This window comes from Fusarium subglutinans, assembly GCF_013396075.1.
Source record: "Fusarium subglutinans strain NRRL 66333 chromosome Unknown NRRL66333_c0000190, whole genome shotgun sequence".
NCBI classification, from domain to species: Eukaryota; Fungi; Ascomycota; class Sordariomycetes; order Hypocreales; family Nectriaceae; genus Fusarium; species Fusarium subglutinans.
The window spans coordinates 1-17,227 of NW_023502253.1; the positions used below are offsets into that span (position 1 = coordinate 1).

At 50.2% G+C, this 17,227-nt stretch overlaps 6 protein-coding genes across 6 annotated transcripts; 2 read left to right on the plus strand and 4 right to left on the minus strand.

The window, feature by feature from the left end:
• Nucleotides 1-321: 321 nt before the first annotated feature.
• FSUBG_10741 (uncharacterized protein) lies at nucleotides 322-1,599 on the plus strand (the record flags this gene model as incomplete). Its single annotated transcript, XM_036675350.1, has 1 exon — nucleotides 322-1,599. One exon carries the CDS (start codon nucleotides 322-324, stop codon nucleotides 1,597-1,599), a length of 1,278 nt encoding a protein of 425 aa, XP_036533749.1.
• A 2,513-nt stretch (nucleotides 1,600-4,112) lies between these two features.
• FSUBG_10742 (gluconate 5-dehydrogenase) lies at nucleotides 4,113-5,075 on the minus strand (the record flags this gene model as incomplete). Its single annotated transcript, XM_036675351.1, has 2 exons — nucleotides 4,113-4,921; nucleotides 4,982-5,075. The coding sequence occupies 2 exons, from the start codon at nucleotides 5,073-5,075 to the stop codon at nucleotides 4,113-4,115; spliced, it is 903 nt and encodes a 300-aa protein (XP_036533750.1).
• Nucleotides 5,076-5,979: 904 nt separating this feature from the next.
• FSUBG_10743 (vesicular transport protein) lies at nucleotides 5,980-9,552 on the minus strand (the record flags this gene model as incomplete). Its single annotated transcript, XM_036675352.1, has 4 exons — nucleotides 5,980-6,031; nucleotides 6,085-8,938; nucleotides 8,997-9,477; nucleotides 9,544-9,552. The coding sequence occupies 4 exons, from the start codon at nucleotides 9,550-9,552 to the stop codon at nucleotides 5,980-5,982; spliced, it is 3,396 nt and encodes a 1,131-aa protein (XP_036533751.1).
• Nucleotides 9,553-10,834: 1,282 nt separating this feature from the next.
• Nucleotides 10,835-12,186, plus strand: FSUBG_10744 (uncharacterized protein; the record flags this gene model as incomplete). The annotated part of the gene is made up of 4 exons (XM_036675353.1): nucleotides 10,835-10,858; nucleotides 10,917-11,152; nucleotides 11,227-11,978; nucleotides 12,089-12,186. 4 exons carry the CDS (start codon nucleotides 10,835-10,837, stop codon nucleotides 12,184-12,186), a joined length of 1,110 nt encoding a protein of 369 aa, XP_036533752.1.
• A 1,103-nt stretch (nucleotides 12,187-13,289) lies between these two features.
• On the minus strand, nucleotides 13,290-15,008 carry FSUBG_10745 (CMGC SRPK kinase; the record flags this gene model as incomplete). The annotated part of the gene is made up of 4 exons (XM_036675354.1): nucleotides 13,290-13,730; nucleotides 13,799-14,057; nucleotides 14,113-14,179; nucleotides 14,243-15,008. 4 exons carry the CDS (start codon nucleotides 15,006-15,008, stop codon nucleotides 13,290-13,292), a joined length of 1,533 nt encoding a protein of 510 aa, XP_036533753.1.
• A 1,638-nt stretch (nucleotides 15,009-16,646) lies between these two features.
• FSUBG_10746 (CMGC SRPK kinase) lies at nucleotides 16,647-17,073 on the minus strand (the record flags this gene model as incomplete). Its single annotated transcript, XM_036675355.1, has 2 exons — nucleotides 16,647-16,698; nucleotides 16,925-17,073. The coding sequence occupies 2 exons, from the start codon at nucleotides 17,071-17,073 to the stop codon at nucleotides 16,647-16,649; spliced, it is 201 nt and encodes a 66-aa protein (XP_036533754.1).
• Nucleotides 17,074-17,227: the final 154 nt, after the last annotated feature.

Consider the following 17,227-nt stretch of genomic DNA (forward strand, 5'->3'; position numbering starts at 1 on the left):
AACTCCGCCCCCCTCGCCCCCCCTCCAGTTTCGCCGCCCTGTTGCTGCCTACTCTGGTCTAGGCGCCCATCCAGTCACTGACAGCGCACTTACATACACTTTTGGGTTGGGCATACGCAAACAAAGTCGACAAGACTCATTCGGGCTTATTCAGGTCTTTCGTCTGAGCCTATTAATTGAGAGCCCCTCGCCCTTTTAGACTGTTCTAAAAGATCTCAGCGGTTTCGCCACACTCCCTATTGTCCACGTCACAGCCATTGTGACGACTGACTGACTGATTGCTTCTCGTGGCTGACAAACCACTTTCGCTTTATCTACGCCATGCAACCTTCTACCACTTTCGACGACAATACAATCTCGTCAGTCAAATTGCAGACTGAACGAACTTCGTCTTTCCCCCTCCCCTCTATCCAACTATTTCCTCCTCACAACTCACCATCCGGCCCGTCAAACAGCACAAACAACACTACAACAATGGCGGCCAATTCTCCTCGCTCTGCGCAAGCGACCAGCGCAATGCCTCCTCCAGCCCATCCTGCCTCAATTCCTTCCAGGATGCATATCAACAGTCTGATGTCGCCTCCAGACCAAGCACACGATAGCTTCCATTACCACACCGTACAGGCCGACTCCTCCTTCTCCTCCAGCAAGAACGCTTCAGGGCAGACTCCGATGTCTCCTCCCATTTCGCCTTGCAACCGACCAATGGCCACCACCGAGACACCAACAAGCTCAACGGGCCGTGATATGGTCCTCTACCCAGAAGATGCGCCTTCCAGTCCACCCCAGACTTCTCTATTCGCAACCCTTGAGGATCGTGGCCATAGTCGAACGATTGAGGAACACATCCAAAAGAATATCAACGACAAGATCTTTGTTGAGGTGCAACCCCCAACACGCAATGACTACGAGCTTGTGGCTTCGTTTCAATCGCAACTCAACTCATCTTACGCACAAAACCCAAAGGCATGGATGCTGTCAGTCACTAGGCAGGCTCGTGAGGACAATCATCGCATAGCTCAAGCCAAAGCACGCGCTCGTCCCTTGGCAGCCAAAGCCCCCAAGATATCTCGGCCTCGCACCGATAATAATCGTGTTGCGAAACCTGCCGGGCGAACTATTCGCGTTCAGCCTACTAACAGCCCTAGACGACCAACGCCTCAGCTCAGTGCCAATGATGCCAACATCGTTGAGTCGAAACCTCGGTCTCAAGGCCCAGACAAAGATTTCGCGTCACTGCCGGATCTCTGTCCACCACCGAGCGTGGTCCCCGCGCAAAAGAACTGGTTCAAGGTGGATTGGAAGGGGCATCCACTCGACAACAGCAATGATCCCCATCGACATCTTCTTTCTCCTGACGAAGTAATGCTGGCAAGTCTTCTGCGCCTTGACTGTGCGACGTACTTGGCCAGCAAGAGACGCATCTTTATCGGCAGACTCGCCAATTTCAGGCGAGGGAAAGGCTTCCGCAAGACCGACGCCCAACAGGCTTGCAAGATTGATGTCAATAAGGCCTCCAAGCTCTGGACTGCCTTTGACAATGCTAAATGGTTTAAAGAGTCACTCCTGGAGCCATTTAAGGATGTCAGTCTGAACTAGTGCCCTTCACAAAGTTGGGCGCTTTCGAATCTCGTTGGCCACGGCGTAGCCTGTCCTTCGTTTGCCGCTTGTCTTCTGAGCAGTGATGGTTGTCACTGAAGGTTCACTTCACTTCACTTCATTTCATTTCATTTTTCTCCGCTGAACCCAAATGGCTGGGTCAGTATATGAGGATCAATCGGAACCACGGCACATTTACTTTTTTCTTTTGGGCGATACACCATAGCATTAGGGACTCTCATCTTCACGATACCCGGAGTGCATATATACCTGACCCTGACCCCTTTGCGATCATGTCACACCACTCCACAGTTTTCTTTGACTTCATTTTCTATCATGGATTTCGGTCTTGTCTTGTTCACCTCGCCCCTCTGAAGTCATGTCATCTTCGAGGTTGTTAAGGGCGAGAGATTGTGGACAGCGAGGTACAGCATGGATGGATGTTTGGCGTTATCTTGTATGGCCCCTCCCAGCAGACTCCGCTGGGGTTTAGGGAGCTATTTTATTTGGACTACCAGGATGCAAGCGTTGTGCGTACACGTGATGGCTAGTCATGGCCGTAGACTTGAACATCACTGGATGATTTCTGGTCAACGAGTATCGACTGTATGCGGGCGCGTGCCGAGGCAGAGGCACAACCTTCTGACCTTGAGCAGAGATTGGATTACGGTTGCCCTTTCGAAGGGAATAGCTAGGCAATAGCGAAATGAATTGTTTACCCAAGCACTTGCTGCATTGCCATGTCCGTCTGTCTGTGGGATGGATGAGAATGCTGATCTGATTGACGGAACGACGAAAAAAAGTCTACTTGACATGCTGTCGCAGGCCCATGAAAGAAAGTGCCTTGACTTCAGCCCTACACTACGATACACTACCATTTGGGGGCTGGTTCGCTTCCTCTAGAGGTTAAGCGTGAGCCATATTCTTGGGTAAGTAAGGGACATAACCTAAGCATGTTCTGACTGATGTGCGCGGGTGAAGCCGCTATTGCAGCGGGACCAAGCCATTGGCAAAAGAGGTACATTCCCAGTGACGTCTCACCAAAAGAGTACCTACCGAGGGAGGGGGGAGTGTGGACGGGAGGCCAGGCCAGGCCAGGGATTTGGGTGAGTGGTGGAGTTAGACAGCGGGAGCTTATCGGGTGGAGCAAGATGAGAGAGGAATAAGAAAAGTTAATATGTGGCGCTGTGGCTTGAAGATGTACACACGTTCAGCGTGTAAGAGGGACATATTGTTCAGGACTTGTGATGTTTATTTGTGAGAGATTGATAAGATGGGGGTTTGTTTAAAGACACGTTTGTGCTGCGGGAATGTGAGCATGTGCGTGTCTCCAGAGCCTGAGAGACAAATGGTGGAGCTTACAATAAAGCTTGTTTGCCAAGTTTGTCTCGATCACGTCGGTTGTATAAGTCAAAGCAAGGTGTATTTCAATAATCCTACATGATGATGCTATCAAGAACAAGTTCTGTTGTGAATGACGTGCCATAGAGGGAGGCCAATGAGGATAGAATGGGCCGGCATTCGGAGTGACTTGTGACTTGTGTACGTGTCTGTAGATATTAAACTCCGAGATGTGACTCAACAGAAAGTGAGGCTGTAGATCATTCCTGGACTTTCATGCTAAACTTTGTCAATGCACGTGTCCTTTCATTGCTGCCAATGAGTCTTGACGAACTTTGTCCTTCCCTTTCTTAGGGCCATCAGGGTTCTCGGAGCCGCCACCAAGTTGTGTATGATATGTAGCCTCTTACGAGACTAGTCAAAGCATATCATTTATCATGTATGGTTGAAGCTTCACGATTTCTATTGGTAACACAGCCGCATTGCACATATAAGTTTTCCTTGCGAAGCTAATTTTCAACCAATTAGCAGCCTTGTCATCCGGTATGGTGTAGTGGCTAACATTTCGCGCTCTCATAACCTGAGAGAACAAGTACCGCGGAGCCCAGGGTTCGATTCCCTGTACCGGAGTTTCTCTTTTGCACTTTTAGCTTCTGAATCTGTAGGTTGTATGTTGGTGATGTGTTCTTTTTGTTGGCGGTGGGTGATGAGCTGTCTTGTTGTTGAAGCGAGTGAGTTGGAGTTTGACTGAAAAGGATCATCAATCAATCAGTCTTCAGCAATTGCCCTTTGGGTACATAAACGGTGTTGAGCAGTGAGTGAGTGACTCCAGAATATTGACTGACTCCATCACTCGTTTCACCCTCAGCAATTGACTCTCTCTGCGGATTGTTGTGGTCAATCATCTTAAGTTCATGGCTTGTCGGTGCTGTAACTTATACTAAAGCACAACTCACCTCATGCCAGAGAGAGTGAGTGAGTGACATGTTCATATGACCAAGGTTATTCACTTCCAGCTTCAAACATTTGTAACTAGGGCACAAGTATTCAAGTTAGTATAAGTAAGCCGTGCAGTCATCACTAAGACGAATTGAAGTCGTGCTTGTCAATCATTACGGTTGATTCATTATGTCATATCCCTCTATAGTACAGCTTTTGTCCCCCTCTCAAGTTTACTGACCAGCGGCAATAGTGTAACCACCATCAACAGCAACAGTCTGTCCCACCAGGTACTGGTTCGTAGCAAAGAACAGCACTGTAGCAGCCATATCCTGATCCTTGCCAGCCCGTCCAGCGGGGACCTTCTCAGCATACTTCTCCTTGGGGATGAAGCTCTTCTGCGCCTCGTCGCTGCCATCGGTGGTCATCTCAGAGGGGAAGACACCGGGCGCAATGCCGTTGACGCGGATCTTGAGCTTATTGCTCACGATCTCGGCGGCGAGCATGCGTGTGAGATGCACGGCTGCGCCCTTGGAGGCGTTGTAGGCAAAGTGGTGCTGAGACTTCTGGATAAGACCGCTGATGGAGCTTATGTTGATGACTGTGGAACTCCAGCCCTGATGCTTCTCACTGCTCTTCTGCAAGAGCGGCAAGAAAGCAGCGGTGGTGAAATACATACCCGTAACGTTGGTGTTGTACGTCGAGTTCCAGTCCTCGAATGTAGCATCCTTGTTGTCGAAGAGGTTCTCCTTCATCTCCTGCGCAGAGTCGGCCTCGACCTGGAAAGAGGTGCTTGAAACACCAGCGTTGTTGACGAGAATGCAGAGGCAGTTCTCGCGGGAGGAGTACTCCTCATACAGCTTCTGAATGCCCTCCTTGTTGCCGATGTCGGCTTGGATGGGGATGATCTCGCCGGCGATGTTCTTGCCGTACTCCTCGACGACGGTGTCGAGCTTCTCCTTTGTGCGGCCGGTGATGTAGACCTTTGCGCCGTTGACGGCGAGAGCTTGAGTGGCCATGAGACCGATGCCAGAGCCACCACCTGAAGGCATCTGTTAGCCGCGTTTCTCACTGATGATGTCGTTGAGATAGATAGACGTACCTGTTACGAGAGCAACCTTGCCCGAGAGATCAAACAAAGCATCGCGAGAAAAGTCTCGGTGCTCGCCACCACTTGCTGGTTGTGTTCCCGACATTGTAGTAGCTGTAGTGAACTGAAAGTATTTTCTGCTACTCGACTGAAAGGTTCTTAGTTGACTTGGGGTTGAGACACAAGAGTTGTTAACAAAAGGAGTCGTGAGTCGAAGTGAAGGTGCAAGAAAGCTTCTGGAGCCGAGAATAAGAAACTGCCTGGACATGATTCTTATAACAAACAAACAATCCTTTAAATAAGAAAAAAGAGGGGTACACAATAAAAGGCAGAAACTGCAACTGGCAAGAACTGGCAGCTCAACCAATGCCCATCTTAACTTATGGCCCTCTCTCGTCTCATGCACCCAATGACCAATGACAATGACGAGCTCATGATGAGATCAGCACTTTGTCTCCTGCTCAATCCATGACGAAAGATGGCGGAGGAAGTGATCCGTGAATTGTGAGAGGAGGAAGGAGAGGGTAAGACAAGTGAAACAACAATTGGAGTCTTTTGCAGTGTGAGGTTCTATCATGACGTCGACGTGGGGTCAAGATGATGAATTGATCGGTCCTCATCGCGATCTTGACAAGCTTACAAAGAAAAGAAAGCGTGAGGAAACAACGTTGTTGATCAGCCAAGCCACATATTAGTTACCGTATTTAGAAATTAACGGGTGAATTGACCTCTCAGATCAAGGAATGGCTTTATAGCGTGTTCATGACTTTCAAGTAGAGGCGTGAGGCTTAACATCTACTCCCTGGATCCCCACTATAGCTTCAACGACATTCAACACCATCACGATCCCTTTTTAGAGGCATTGGCAGTTTCAACAACACTCGGTTGTTTTATTCACAGTAATCCTACACTTGCATCCGATATCGTCTCATTACAGACCTCAACGGCGTTACCCGACCCAAACGCCATTCCATGCATTACAAGTCTCCTTCATCCTCACCAAGCATCATCTATTTAACCTCAATGTGCTGCACTGCCTTCTGCCACTTTTGCTCATCCGTCCTATACACGAGATTAGTCCAGGCCCATCAAGGTTGTACGTAGTCAATACTTACTTGTCAAAGCGCAAGAGCTTGCCCAGCACCGGCACAAGCTGGGCTCTTAGCTTGGTGTCCTTCTGCTCCAAGAACTGCAGCAGAATTGTCTTGAGGTAGACCGTATCTGGAGTTCCGCCAGCGGCCGGCGAGCCATTGCTTCCGCTTCGTACTGAGTCGAACGAGCTACGGCTTGAGTTGGCCACGAGCTTGGTCTGCACTGACTTGAGATCCTTGGATACCTTCTCATATCGTTGCCTTGCCTCCTCCAACATTCGTCGTAACTCGGCTCGCTGCTTCTCAACATCACGAACTTGCTTCTCTGATGCATCGAGAGCTGTACGCAGCTGCGATGCTGTTGTTCTGAGCTCGTCCGCCTCAGCCTCAGCCTTCTTTTCCACCGATTCTAGCTCTTCTCGTCGTCGGCGCCACTCCTTCTCACGCTGCTCAAGCTCATCTCGTTCATGTGTCAGAGTCTTGACCTCGCGTTCCAGATCCTTCAGCTTCAGCTTCAAGTCTTCTGTCTCGCGTGTCTTGCGTCGCGCAAGTGTACTAGACTCATCCTCAATACGATCTCGCTCCTCAACAGCGGCCTCCATTCGCGCCCTCATCTCTCGAACCTTGTTATCGGCACGCTCATCGACATCCGCCAACAATCGTCGCATCGTCTCGCCCTCGCGGGTACGCTCCTGAAGTAGTCGCTGAACCTCAGCAAGCTCCTCCTCCAGCGATTCAGCCTGCGACTTGGACTCCTTCAGCTGCACAGACATCTCCGCCGTCTGGTCTCGCATACTACTCAACAGACCCTGAGCATTGCTGTACTGCTGCGTCTTGAACTCAGCCTCCTCTTGTGCTGCCGTCTTCTCCCGCTTCAGTTTGTGCATCTGCTCTTCCAGTTCCTTCACCTTGGGTCGCAGCTTGCCGAGCTCCTCCTGTACTGTCTTGAGCTCTGCCTCCATCTTCTCAGCCTTTGCACTAATCTCAACCTTCTCAGCTTCAGATCGGCGAAGGTCTCGTCCAGAAACCCGTTGGGCGTCTTCGAGACGAAGTTTGGCGTTTGTCTCGGTGGCCAATTTCTCCTGTAGACCCTTAAGCTCAGTCTCGCGATCAGAGGCTAACTTCTGGACACGCTCCACATCTTGCTTGAGATCCTTCTCTCGCTTCTCCATATCCTTAAGCTCCTTGGTCTTGGCTGTGAGCTCCTCCTTCGTAGTTTTTAGTGTAGCAGACTCTTGACGCAAGCTCTTCAACTCAGGCTGCGCCTTTTGTAGCACCTCACGCAGGTCTGTAAGATCCTTGAATCGGTTCTGGGCAAGTTGCTGGGCAGCACCCAGGTCGGCTTGCAGGGTGGTCGTCTTCTCCTTGAGCTCGTCGTATTCTGTCTTCAAGGACTCCATCTCGCTTTGGAGCTTGGTGCTGACTTCGGCATCTGAAGCAGATGAGTCAATTTTCTTCTCAAGATCAGCAATCTGTGTCTTGAGTTCCAACTTCTCTGCCTCGAGCTCCTTAATCTTCTCCTTGGCCTCAACATGATCTTGGCCAATGGTGAGCAGGTTCTCTTGAAGCGACTCAATCTCCTCGCGCAGATCCTCCTCAGTCTTGCGCCTCTTGCTCAGGCGCTCAATCTGCGTATCCTTCTCAGCAACTTCCTCCTTCAGCTTGGCGATCTCCGCCTCAAGCTCAGCATTTCCTTCAGACTCAGCGGAAGCTGCTGGCTCAGGAGTCTCCACAGCGGCCTCTACAGCCGGAGCTGCAGCACCACCGGCGCCACCCTTACCCTTCTTCTTTTTGTTCTTCTTCTTGTTTCCACCTCCCGTGGCCGCAGCAGGTTGTGAAACCACAGGCGCTGGAGTTGCAGCAGGAGTGGGAGCAGCAGGAGCAGGCTTCGATTCCAGTTTCTTGGTCAGATCGTCAATCTTGGTCTGGCTCTCTGTCTTTTCCTTCTTCAGGGACTCGATCTGGCTGTTTAGGTCGTCTATCAGCTTCTTGGAGATGTTCTTGGCATTTGAAGCCTTGGCCAACTCGGCGTCCAGTTCGCTCGCGCGTTTGTCTGATGAAGCAAGTGAAACCTCCAACTCATCGACCTTGGCTGTATGCGTACTCTTGTCCTCCTCCAGCTTCTTGAGTTGCTTTTGCGCCTCTTCCAATCGTTGGTTCAGAGACTCAATCTCTTTGTTGCGCTCATCAAGCTGGGTCTGCAGGGACTCCTTGGCTGCGGCAGCATCGCGAGACTCACTGAGCTCCCGAGTCGCATTCTCCAGGTTCGCAACCAGACCAGCGCTGTTCTCCTTGACGGTAGTAAGCTCCTTCTGGAGACCCTCAACCTCGGATTTGAGCTTCTCTATTTCCTCGGACTTTGATGTAAGGTCAGCCTGAAGCTGGGGAATTTCATCATCGTAAGAGAAGAACTCCTCGCTCCTGTCCCTGGGTTCAGTAATAGATTCAGTAACCTCAGATAGAGACTTTTGTGGCTTATGTTTGGGAGAAAACATCCCCATGACGGAGGAAACAGGAGACTTGGACTTTTCGGGGCCCTCAGGGGGAGTATCTTCGTGCTTATCGTCCTTGGGAGCTTCAGATTCCTCGGTTTTTGGCTGGGTAGAGTCTCCTGACTTGAGTGCCGCAAGCTCTTCCTCCAATTTCTTGGCCTTTGCCTCGGTTTCGTTGTGCTTCTTCTGCAACTCTTCCTTATCTGTCGAAACCTTCTTCAGCTCCTGCATCACCATGTCGCTTCGGAGGTTCAGTTGGTTGATATACTCGACGAGAGCTTCGGGTTCACTGATCGAAGTCAATGGAGTGTTTTCTCGGAGGGCTTTCTCGAATGGTTCGATCGCTGTCGCTCGCCTATGGGCGACACGGTAAGATCGAAGTAATTCTTTGAACATGTATTAGTTTCCACTTCCTGGCATGCGCATTCGTAGATATAGCCTTACCGGGATACGTCGCTTCGAGTTTCTCCAGTTTGCGCAGCTTCTGGCGAATCTCAGGGCTCAACTCTTGAGACTTGGGTGCCTCTGGCTTGGCCGCTGAGGGGCCATCTCCACCATCCTGACTCTTGCGCGAAGTTGCCTCATCCTTGGAATCATCTGCGTTCTTTTCGTCCGATGCGTTGTTCTGGGTGTCACCATTGTCGGTCTTCGAATCGTCGTTCGCAGCCGGGGGCATCGGGGTAGTAGCTCGGCTCGGCTCACTCTCGTCATCGATCACAAAAGCAGCCTCGAATACGGCAGGATCTGGGTTCGGTGCGTCGCCAGCATCAGCAGCTTGTTTCCTAGCCTTTGCGCGCTGAGCTGGTGTGCCATCGCCCTTGCGCGACGATGTTGAGCGGGTTCTCGATGGGGACCTGGATTGCGCAGCTGTTTGAGAGCGGGCTTGTTCTTCGGCGATTGTCCGATCGATGGCGCTTTTGAACCGCTGAAACTTGTCAGTCGTTACCCATATGAAGTGCAAACAGATAGGTAATTATCACGGGGAACTAACTTGGAACATGATGGCTCCCTTGGGTCAAAGACCAACGTCTTAAGATACCAAGGGACGCGCGTAATTTAAATATTGAATACGAATCTTTGAGGCAGGAAAATACAGAGAGACAAAAGAAAGTCTAGAAGATCAATGTAAAGGGAATAGTAGGCCACTCAACAAAACGCCTTCATGACGATGCCGAAGTTGGCAGTAGTTAAGCTGATGAAAGGAGTTGCAGGGTCTCTCAATGGACAGAGTTACAGCACTTGCTTCCGAGCCATGACCGATCCCGTCAAATTTCTGGGGTAGGATTGTGGCGTTTAGTTAATAATTGTGGCTCAGCCGCTCAGGGGCCGTATTGCACGTTTGCAAGTCAGCAATAGCTTGCTTGATTCTTTGGTTTTGATGTCCATGACAATTTGGGAGTCTTGAACTAGCTTAGGCATGGAGAGCACAAGGTATTCGAACGACAGTTCAATTTGATCCAGGCCAGGTGGCTGGCCCATTGTTGCAGGTCGAGAGCTGCACTCGCCTGTAACATCGCCTGTGGCCTGTGACCTGTAACTTGTAATATCTGGATGCCTAAGATATACAGAATACTAGGCACCTTAGTGATAAGTCACTCTACTATACTCGAGTCGAAGTATCTTGAAAGGCTGAATTCTGCAATTAGACAGTTACATTTAGTTTAACAAGTAACAAAACCTCAAACATTATCTAGCCATAACCGCTATCAAGTTCTCTCTCGTCGTTGAGCTCCAAATTTAGCATCAGTGGAGCCACTACAGGCCCCCTACAAGCTAAAGCTCCCTGTCCTGTCCTGTCCTGCCCTGGGCGGGCAAGAAAACAACAGATCTCCAGCTTGATATACGGAGTAGGGTGTCAAAATAAACTCAGTAAAAGTCATCCTAAACTTAGGCTACATTTACCTAAATTACCAAAAGACTTAGGTAACTTAGGATAAACTTACTGTAACTTTACTAAATTGAGGATATTCTTTGCTGAGTTAATATTTGTTACCCTAAATTCTGATGATTTCTGCTCCATGAGGGGCCTGTCCTGCTTGGACTCAAATCTGTCTAGGTACTCACCTAGGTACCTTAGGTTAGTAGTTACCTTAGGCTGCCCCCCACAGGCTCAAGCTCAGCTGAATGAGGTCACTTCTGGCAAGCTACTAAGAAACCACCATAACTAACTTCACTCCTTTCACTTCTCCTGCCTTTTCTTCGTTTCCCTCCTTCGTCTTTCCTTTGTGTTCTTCGTACCTACCTCAAATTCTCCCACTGTTACGCCCTTTACCTTGATCAAAATGGTGGCCTTTTGGCCCTGGGGGGTATGGAAGTCGCCCATCGCTGTATCTTTGCCAGAGCTAACATGCATGACCTTCGCAGCGCGAATCCTCCTCGACTGCCTCCTTCGAGAAGACCCTCTCTACCCTATCGACCAAGATCACCGATACACAAGCATCCCTCGACAAGGTTCGCGCAAGCTCTCGCCGCGCCCGCGTCATCTGGACACTCTACCTCAGTTTCGCCTATCTCGTCTATGCGATCGTCCTCCTACTCGTTGTCGGATATAACAACCTCGGCGCGTTCGAATGGGGCGGTCTTAGTGGTGGTCCAGTGCTGTAAGTTTTCTAAAGTCTTCTAAGTTCTTCCTGAATCTTAGAGTATGCGACTCAGGCTGACGATATCATGACAGCATCTACGTCACACGCACGACCCTGGCCGCATATTACAACTTTCGCATCGAGAACCTGAGCGCTCGTCTCAAGGACCATCAGTCAGAGCGCGCAAAGACGATCCAGAAACTCAAGGATGCCACAAAATATGACTCTACTCTGGAATTGATCGAGAAGTACGGCGGAGCTGATGGAAAGAGCAAGGGCAAGAAGAAGGACGGCGAACAGAACGCCGATGATGCACCCAACAAGCAGCGACCTAATGGTCCTCCCCAGGGAGTTCCCGGACGAACACGTCTGCCGCCTCCCCCTACAGCCAATATCCAGCGCCCGCATAGCCCAATGCCAGCTCCAAACCCCATGGAACCAAGTGCTGAATTCGCTCCTAACGCCGAATTCTCTGATCCTCCTCCGCCTCCTATTGCCCCCGGAACTCCTCAGCCTCCTCCAATGCCAACTGGGTATGCCTCATACCAGACCGGACCCCCTGAATCGCACTGGTACGACCGTATCTTTGACGTTCTTCTTGGCGAGGACGAGACTGCGCCCAAGAACCGCATTGCTCTCATTTGCAAATCATGCCGACTTGTCAACGGTCAAGCACCTCCTGGGACCAAGACGCTCTCAGAGGTTGGTCAGTGGAGATGCATGTCCTGCGGTGCCCCCAACGGAGAGATCGATGAGGGAAAGCGTATTATGAACGAGGTTCTCGCCGCTAAAGACTCTCCCACAGATAGCGAGAGCGCTCATGAAGACTTCGCTAGTGATAAGAGTGAGCCAAGGGGAGGGGAAAAGAACTCAGGACTCTGATCCTAAGTGACCATAAGACTTGAGTAACTTGGTCTAAAGTGACCATAAGACTTAGGTAACTTAAGTCCTAAGTTTTCGTCCCTCTCCCAGGCAAGTTAGGGATCAAGGAGGAAGATGATGAGGGTCCAGCCGCAAGCCTCAAGAAGCGCCGAGGCAATGGCAAGAAATGATATGTATCTACTATGTAATTCTATACGAGCACCATGGAGGTGACAACTACGGGAATGAGGTTTGGGTTTGGGTTTGTTTAATAATGCAAATACTTTGGAACTTGCTCACCCTAGACTTGTCTGTCAAGGAGGGCCTTGAGTCATAAATCTATGGCTGCTACGTGTGATTTTCTTCGAGGAAACTATAAGATATCCTAAATTCTTCGCTCTCCTGTCTTCTGCGGGTGTTACTGGCCAGAGTGGCGTGTGCATGATGGTCATCTGCACGAGTTCCTCGATTAGGAGTCGTTGGGAGGTGTCATTCTCCGAAGAACAATGGTGATGATAAGGGAGGTTCTTTGTATGGTAATGACCTGCAAGTTCCTTCAATCTTTTATTAACCGTAGAGAAAGCTGGCTGTCAAGGGCTGGTACTATGGAGGCCATGCCTTCACTGCCCGTATCTTCGATCGCACCCAATCCCATCATTCACTAACGCTGTGCCCTTCAGTATTCGTGAGACAATAACGGCATAACCTATGCTGCCATCACATGCTACGAAAAAGTATACCATCGTTTTCGCTGCTCCGTACAGACGTACGTCATAAACGTAACCTCTCCCATCCAACACAGACTCTCACCTCACCTCACCTCGCATCAACCCGTCACGCCACAATCTCATATCATCGCGGTAAATCAAGTCAAGTCTATCATTTTCAGCTATTCAGTCTTCTGGCTAGAGTAATTCCAACAAACGCTTCTGTCAAGTCTTCCATGTAATAATATTGTAAAGCCTGACCATGCGTAGCACCCTCTAGACCAACGAGCACCAAGAAAATGGATAAATCGTTATGTCTTTTACCCCTTACATGAGCTCTCTCCCTTGCCTACATACATCATCATCATTATCATACTCGGCTCGCTTGATAAGATGCCGGTGTTCCAGATCGTCAAGATGTACAAGTGTAATGTAGCACCACAAGCCGTTCGTGTGGATCATCAAGAAAACAATAAAAAAGACCAGTCAAATCCCACATGCGTCAGTCATGTGGGATGCCTTGGACTGTCGACTTGTGTTTCGCTTGTTTCTCTGTATTCGACATGCCCGAAGCGTCTATAATCACTTTATCTCTTCCTCACTTCCGTCGCCCAGCCGTCGATGCCCTCACCACGGCCACCGACTTCCAGGCCTTCAATCTTCAGCCCCTTCATGCCAGGTGTATCCTCCAACCAGACGTGTCCTGCCATGCCGCCAGCATTGGCTCGTTTGTCGGGTACTAACTCCAACATTGGGGTCAAGAAGTCTGCAATACGCTTTGCTTCGTCTTCCTTAAAGTGATACTTCTCGCGTAGCACATCTGGTAGAGCCCAATGCCGCAGTCGGTGGATGTTTCGCAATTCTCCCTTTCGGTTGAAGATCTCCTGACTCCACTTGCCACTGAGACATAGAGATTTGGGGAACGGCCCAAGAAGCTCGATGATTTGAGCAATGTGATCATCATCCTTACCATACTTGGTACCTGACTGGGGATCAAACAAGTAATCGCCGGTGATTAACTCAAATACCTAATGGACAGTCAGTAATGCTCTACAAAAGCCAGTGCCAGCTTCACCGCGGGCATCGTTATACATACCATAGCTGCCATACTCCATACATCAGTGCTGGCACCCCATTTGGAACCCAAAATAACCTCAGGTGATCTATATTGTCTTGTCTGGATGTCGTTGGTAAAGTGATGATTGACCCAGCAGGCGTTGCCCAGGTCTGCAATCTTGACGCTAATAACATCAAAAGCGTGTGCATCTTCTGCCTTGCGCTTTTCGCCTGTTGAAGCAGAGGGAGAGTTTGACTTGTCTAGAGAGATACCCGAGACTTCTCGACTAAGAAGATCGCTTGAGTGTTGTTAGCGCCTGATAAAACTTCTTGGTTGGGTGGCGAATAACTTACGCAGACTTTTCTCGTTGCTTTTGGGCATCGTCGGATGGTTTAGGAGATGCCTCCTTGGAAGACTTGCCTGCTGACAAGATCGCATTAGACATTGTTGAACCATATACGAGATGATCCATGGCTTGCTTACCTTCGTTCAGGACACCAGCAAGACTAGAGTGGGTATTCGGCGAGGGGAAAAGGTTGGACTGGTTGAAGCTGGTGTTGAGGGGAGATGGCAGTGGTTGACTGCCAGTAATGAGAGTCCTTCTACGCCGACGCCCGTTGCGGTTGTTCTCCTTTTCGGCAGATTCAGGTTTGACGACGCGCTTAACGATCTGTTCAACATCCCCAATCTCGATAAGGACATTTTCTGGTTTGAGGTCGGTGTGGATGATACCGCATTCACGATGGAGGTAGTCGAGGCCCAGTAGAACCTGCTTTGTGATTTGTTTGACGAGAGGCATGGGAATGCCACGGTGATTCCAGCGCTTGATGAGCCCAAGCAGATTCTCTCCTAGCACCTCGAAAACCATACAGACGTGGGTGCCGTGGGGTCCCTTGTGCTCGAACGAGTCTAAAAGACTCACAACGTGCTTGCGACCAGGGTGATCGGGCTTGGCTTGAACAATCTTGTTGAGAAGTTTGATCTCATCGATGGCGGTCTCGGTGTAGTGGGCGGCGGAACGGACGACCTTGAGGGCGACATGCTTGCCATTGGTATTGTCGCGGGACAGCCAGACGGTTGAGAAATGACCCCATCCTAGCTTGCGAACCACGGTGTATTTTCCATCCTTGAACTTCTCTCCGACTTGTACGGGGTGGTAGCCACCTTTGCAGTAATCCTCAGAATCCTCCTCATCTGCAGTATTTTCGGCGGCATCGTCGACGGACGACGAAGAGGGGGAGTGGGCCATGGCGGAAAGCTGGTGGGATCTATAAGGGGGAAACGAGGTCAGCGTTGGCTTAAAATATGTGTAGAGAAGCGGCAAAAATCAGCGCAACTAGGCGACGTGTAGATGATGAACGAGAATTGTGGCGGAGCCAATGCAATCAGATCAAACAACCACGGTCGCAAGATTTGGTGGGAGAGCGACGGCGGCGAAAGAGCTGAGGCCTTGCGCGTGGTGGGGGACCTTTGCCGGATTGGGCTTGGGTGTAGTGAAATGGCGGGGAAGCATCAAAACATCATCCAGACGATAACGTAGCAACGAGTCAAGACTTTCACTGGCGCTTCCAGTTGAAGATTTCGGTACCAGAAAGACTCGGGCACTGAATTGACCGACAGCGGTGAAACACAGGCCTAAGCTCGGGCGCCAAACCGCTACCGACAAAGCATAAAACGGGACGGGGAAGTGCAACCTTGATTTGAGAAAGCTGGTCATGGTGCCTTCACATGACGCAGCTTGCGCTGGTAATAAGTCGGGGGTTGAGTCTGCTTCTTTGTCCTTCTCTGCTCCTCAACTTCGGGAGCACCAGCTCAAGTCAAATCAAATCACGTAGTGAAAATAGTGACAATCGTGGGAGCAGCGCAACAGATAAGCCGGTGAGCGGCGTGGCGTTTTATGAGCGGGGGATAAGGAAAGGTGATGGAGAGAACAAGGATCTGGCGAAAATGACGAAGATGACAAAGACTTCTGGTGCACGATGGTAACGGTTGAAGTTGACTGCAAGCTGTGGCGCATAAAAGCCCGAGTGGAAGCCAAAAAACAGGAGAAAGGAGAAAATAATATAAAACAGGCGAGGCCGAGTCGAGGGAGAGATTGATGGAGATTAGAGGTCGACTGGGCACGGGGGCTTGCTCCTTGTCTTTGGTTTTGATTTGCTTCGCTTTTCTTGACTCTGGGCTCAGCGTTCTTGCGGATCTGCAGTCGCTTGGCTTTCTGTTTCTAGGGCCCTGCTAGAGACCATGGGATGGCTGGCACGCGGCGCAAGACGGAGCGTCCCGCCCGGCGAATAAAGGGTCTTTGAGAGCTCAAGGCTCGAATATCCAGCTCGCCAAGCGAGTTCCAGAGAGAGGGAGCGACAATAGAGAATGCGAAGTGATGGTAAAGCGCGGACAACTCAGTCAGGTGGTATCGCATCAGACAGCATGAGCACAACCATCACCATCACATTCTCATCCTCCTCCACATACATCAGCCAACAGAAGCTTCAGGCACAATCAGAGGTGCCACGGGCAAGTGACTGACTGCACCACCTCTAGGGCAGACCAAAATCAGGTACAGAAGACCCAGTGATCGATCGAGTGATCCAAGGTTGGTGAATGCCCAAGGCTTATGGGGTCGCATCACTCCTATCAAGGCCCAAGCACACGGGCCCCCAAGCTCCAGAACAGCCACTGTGAGCAGTGTCCACACTTGTTTCAATCTGCCCTCGCTGCTTCTGTAGGGTGATGCAATGCCGCGCCATATTTGTTGAGTGTCCATTTTGGCGATATGAATGGAATGATGCTTGATCTTCCCTGAAACCAGTATCTGTTTCATTCATAAACAGTCACATGGAAGTTGTGGATCTGGTCTCCTCGCCGCAGCAACAGCTGATCTGGGATGTGGCTAGAGAATTTGGGTTGTATCAGGGTCGTTGGCGACATCGGACCAGCGGCGCCTTGAGAATTTTGGGATGGTACCATGCGATCCGTAAAACCAGCGTTCTCGAGGGGGATGTCAAAGCAATGTGCGACCAAGATGTTTCCCCGAATCAAGGCTGTGTAGGGTGATGCGGTTGCAACAAAATAAAACATGGAGAAAGAATGCGAAAGATGTATGTATAAATAACCAAAACAAAATGCGACGAGAATCAAAGACCAGAAAGGAAACGTTTTTATACATACCCAGCAGGTTGGTTTGTACCCTCCATAGTAATTATCGGCTTCAAGTCCTTCTTGCGCTTCTTAGCTGCAAGACTGCTATTGTTGCTGTTGCTCTCGTTGGTGTTGGCATTTGTTGCCTTTTGGGCGTCAGGGGATTGTGTGCCGTTCATTGTGGTGTACTCGCCAAATCTGCCTGTGCGCGACAGTGCACTGCGAGCCGTATTCCAAGGACAAGTCGAGATGTATCTGGCGTCTGTGTCGCCAGGTCGTCAATGATCAGAGTCGTGAAATCGTCAACGGGTTTATGGCAATGTCGGATGCGAC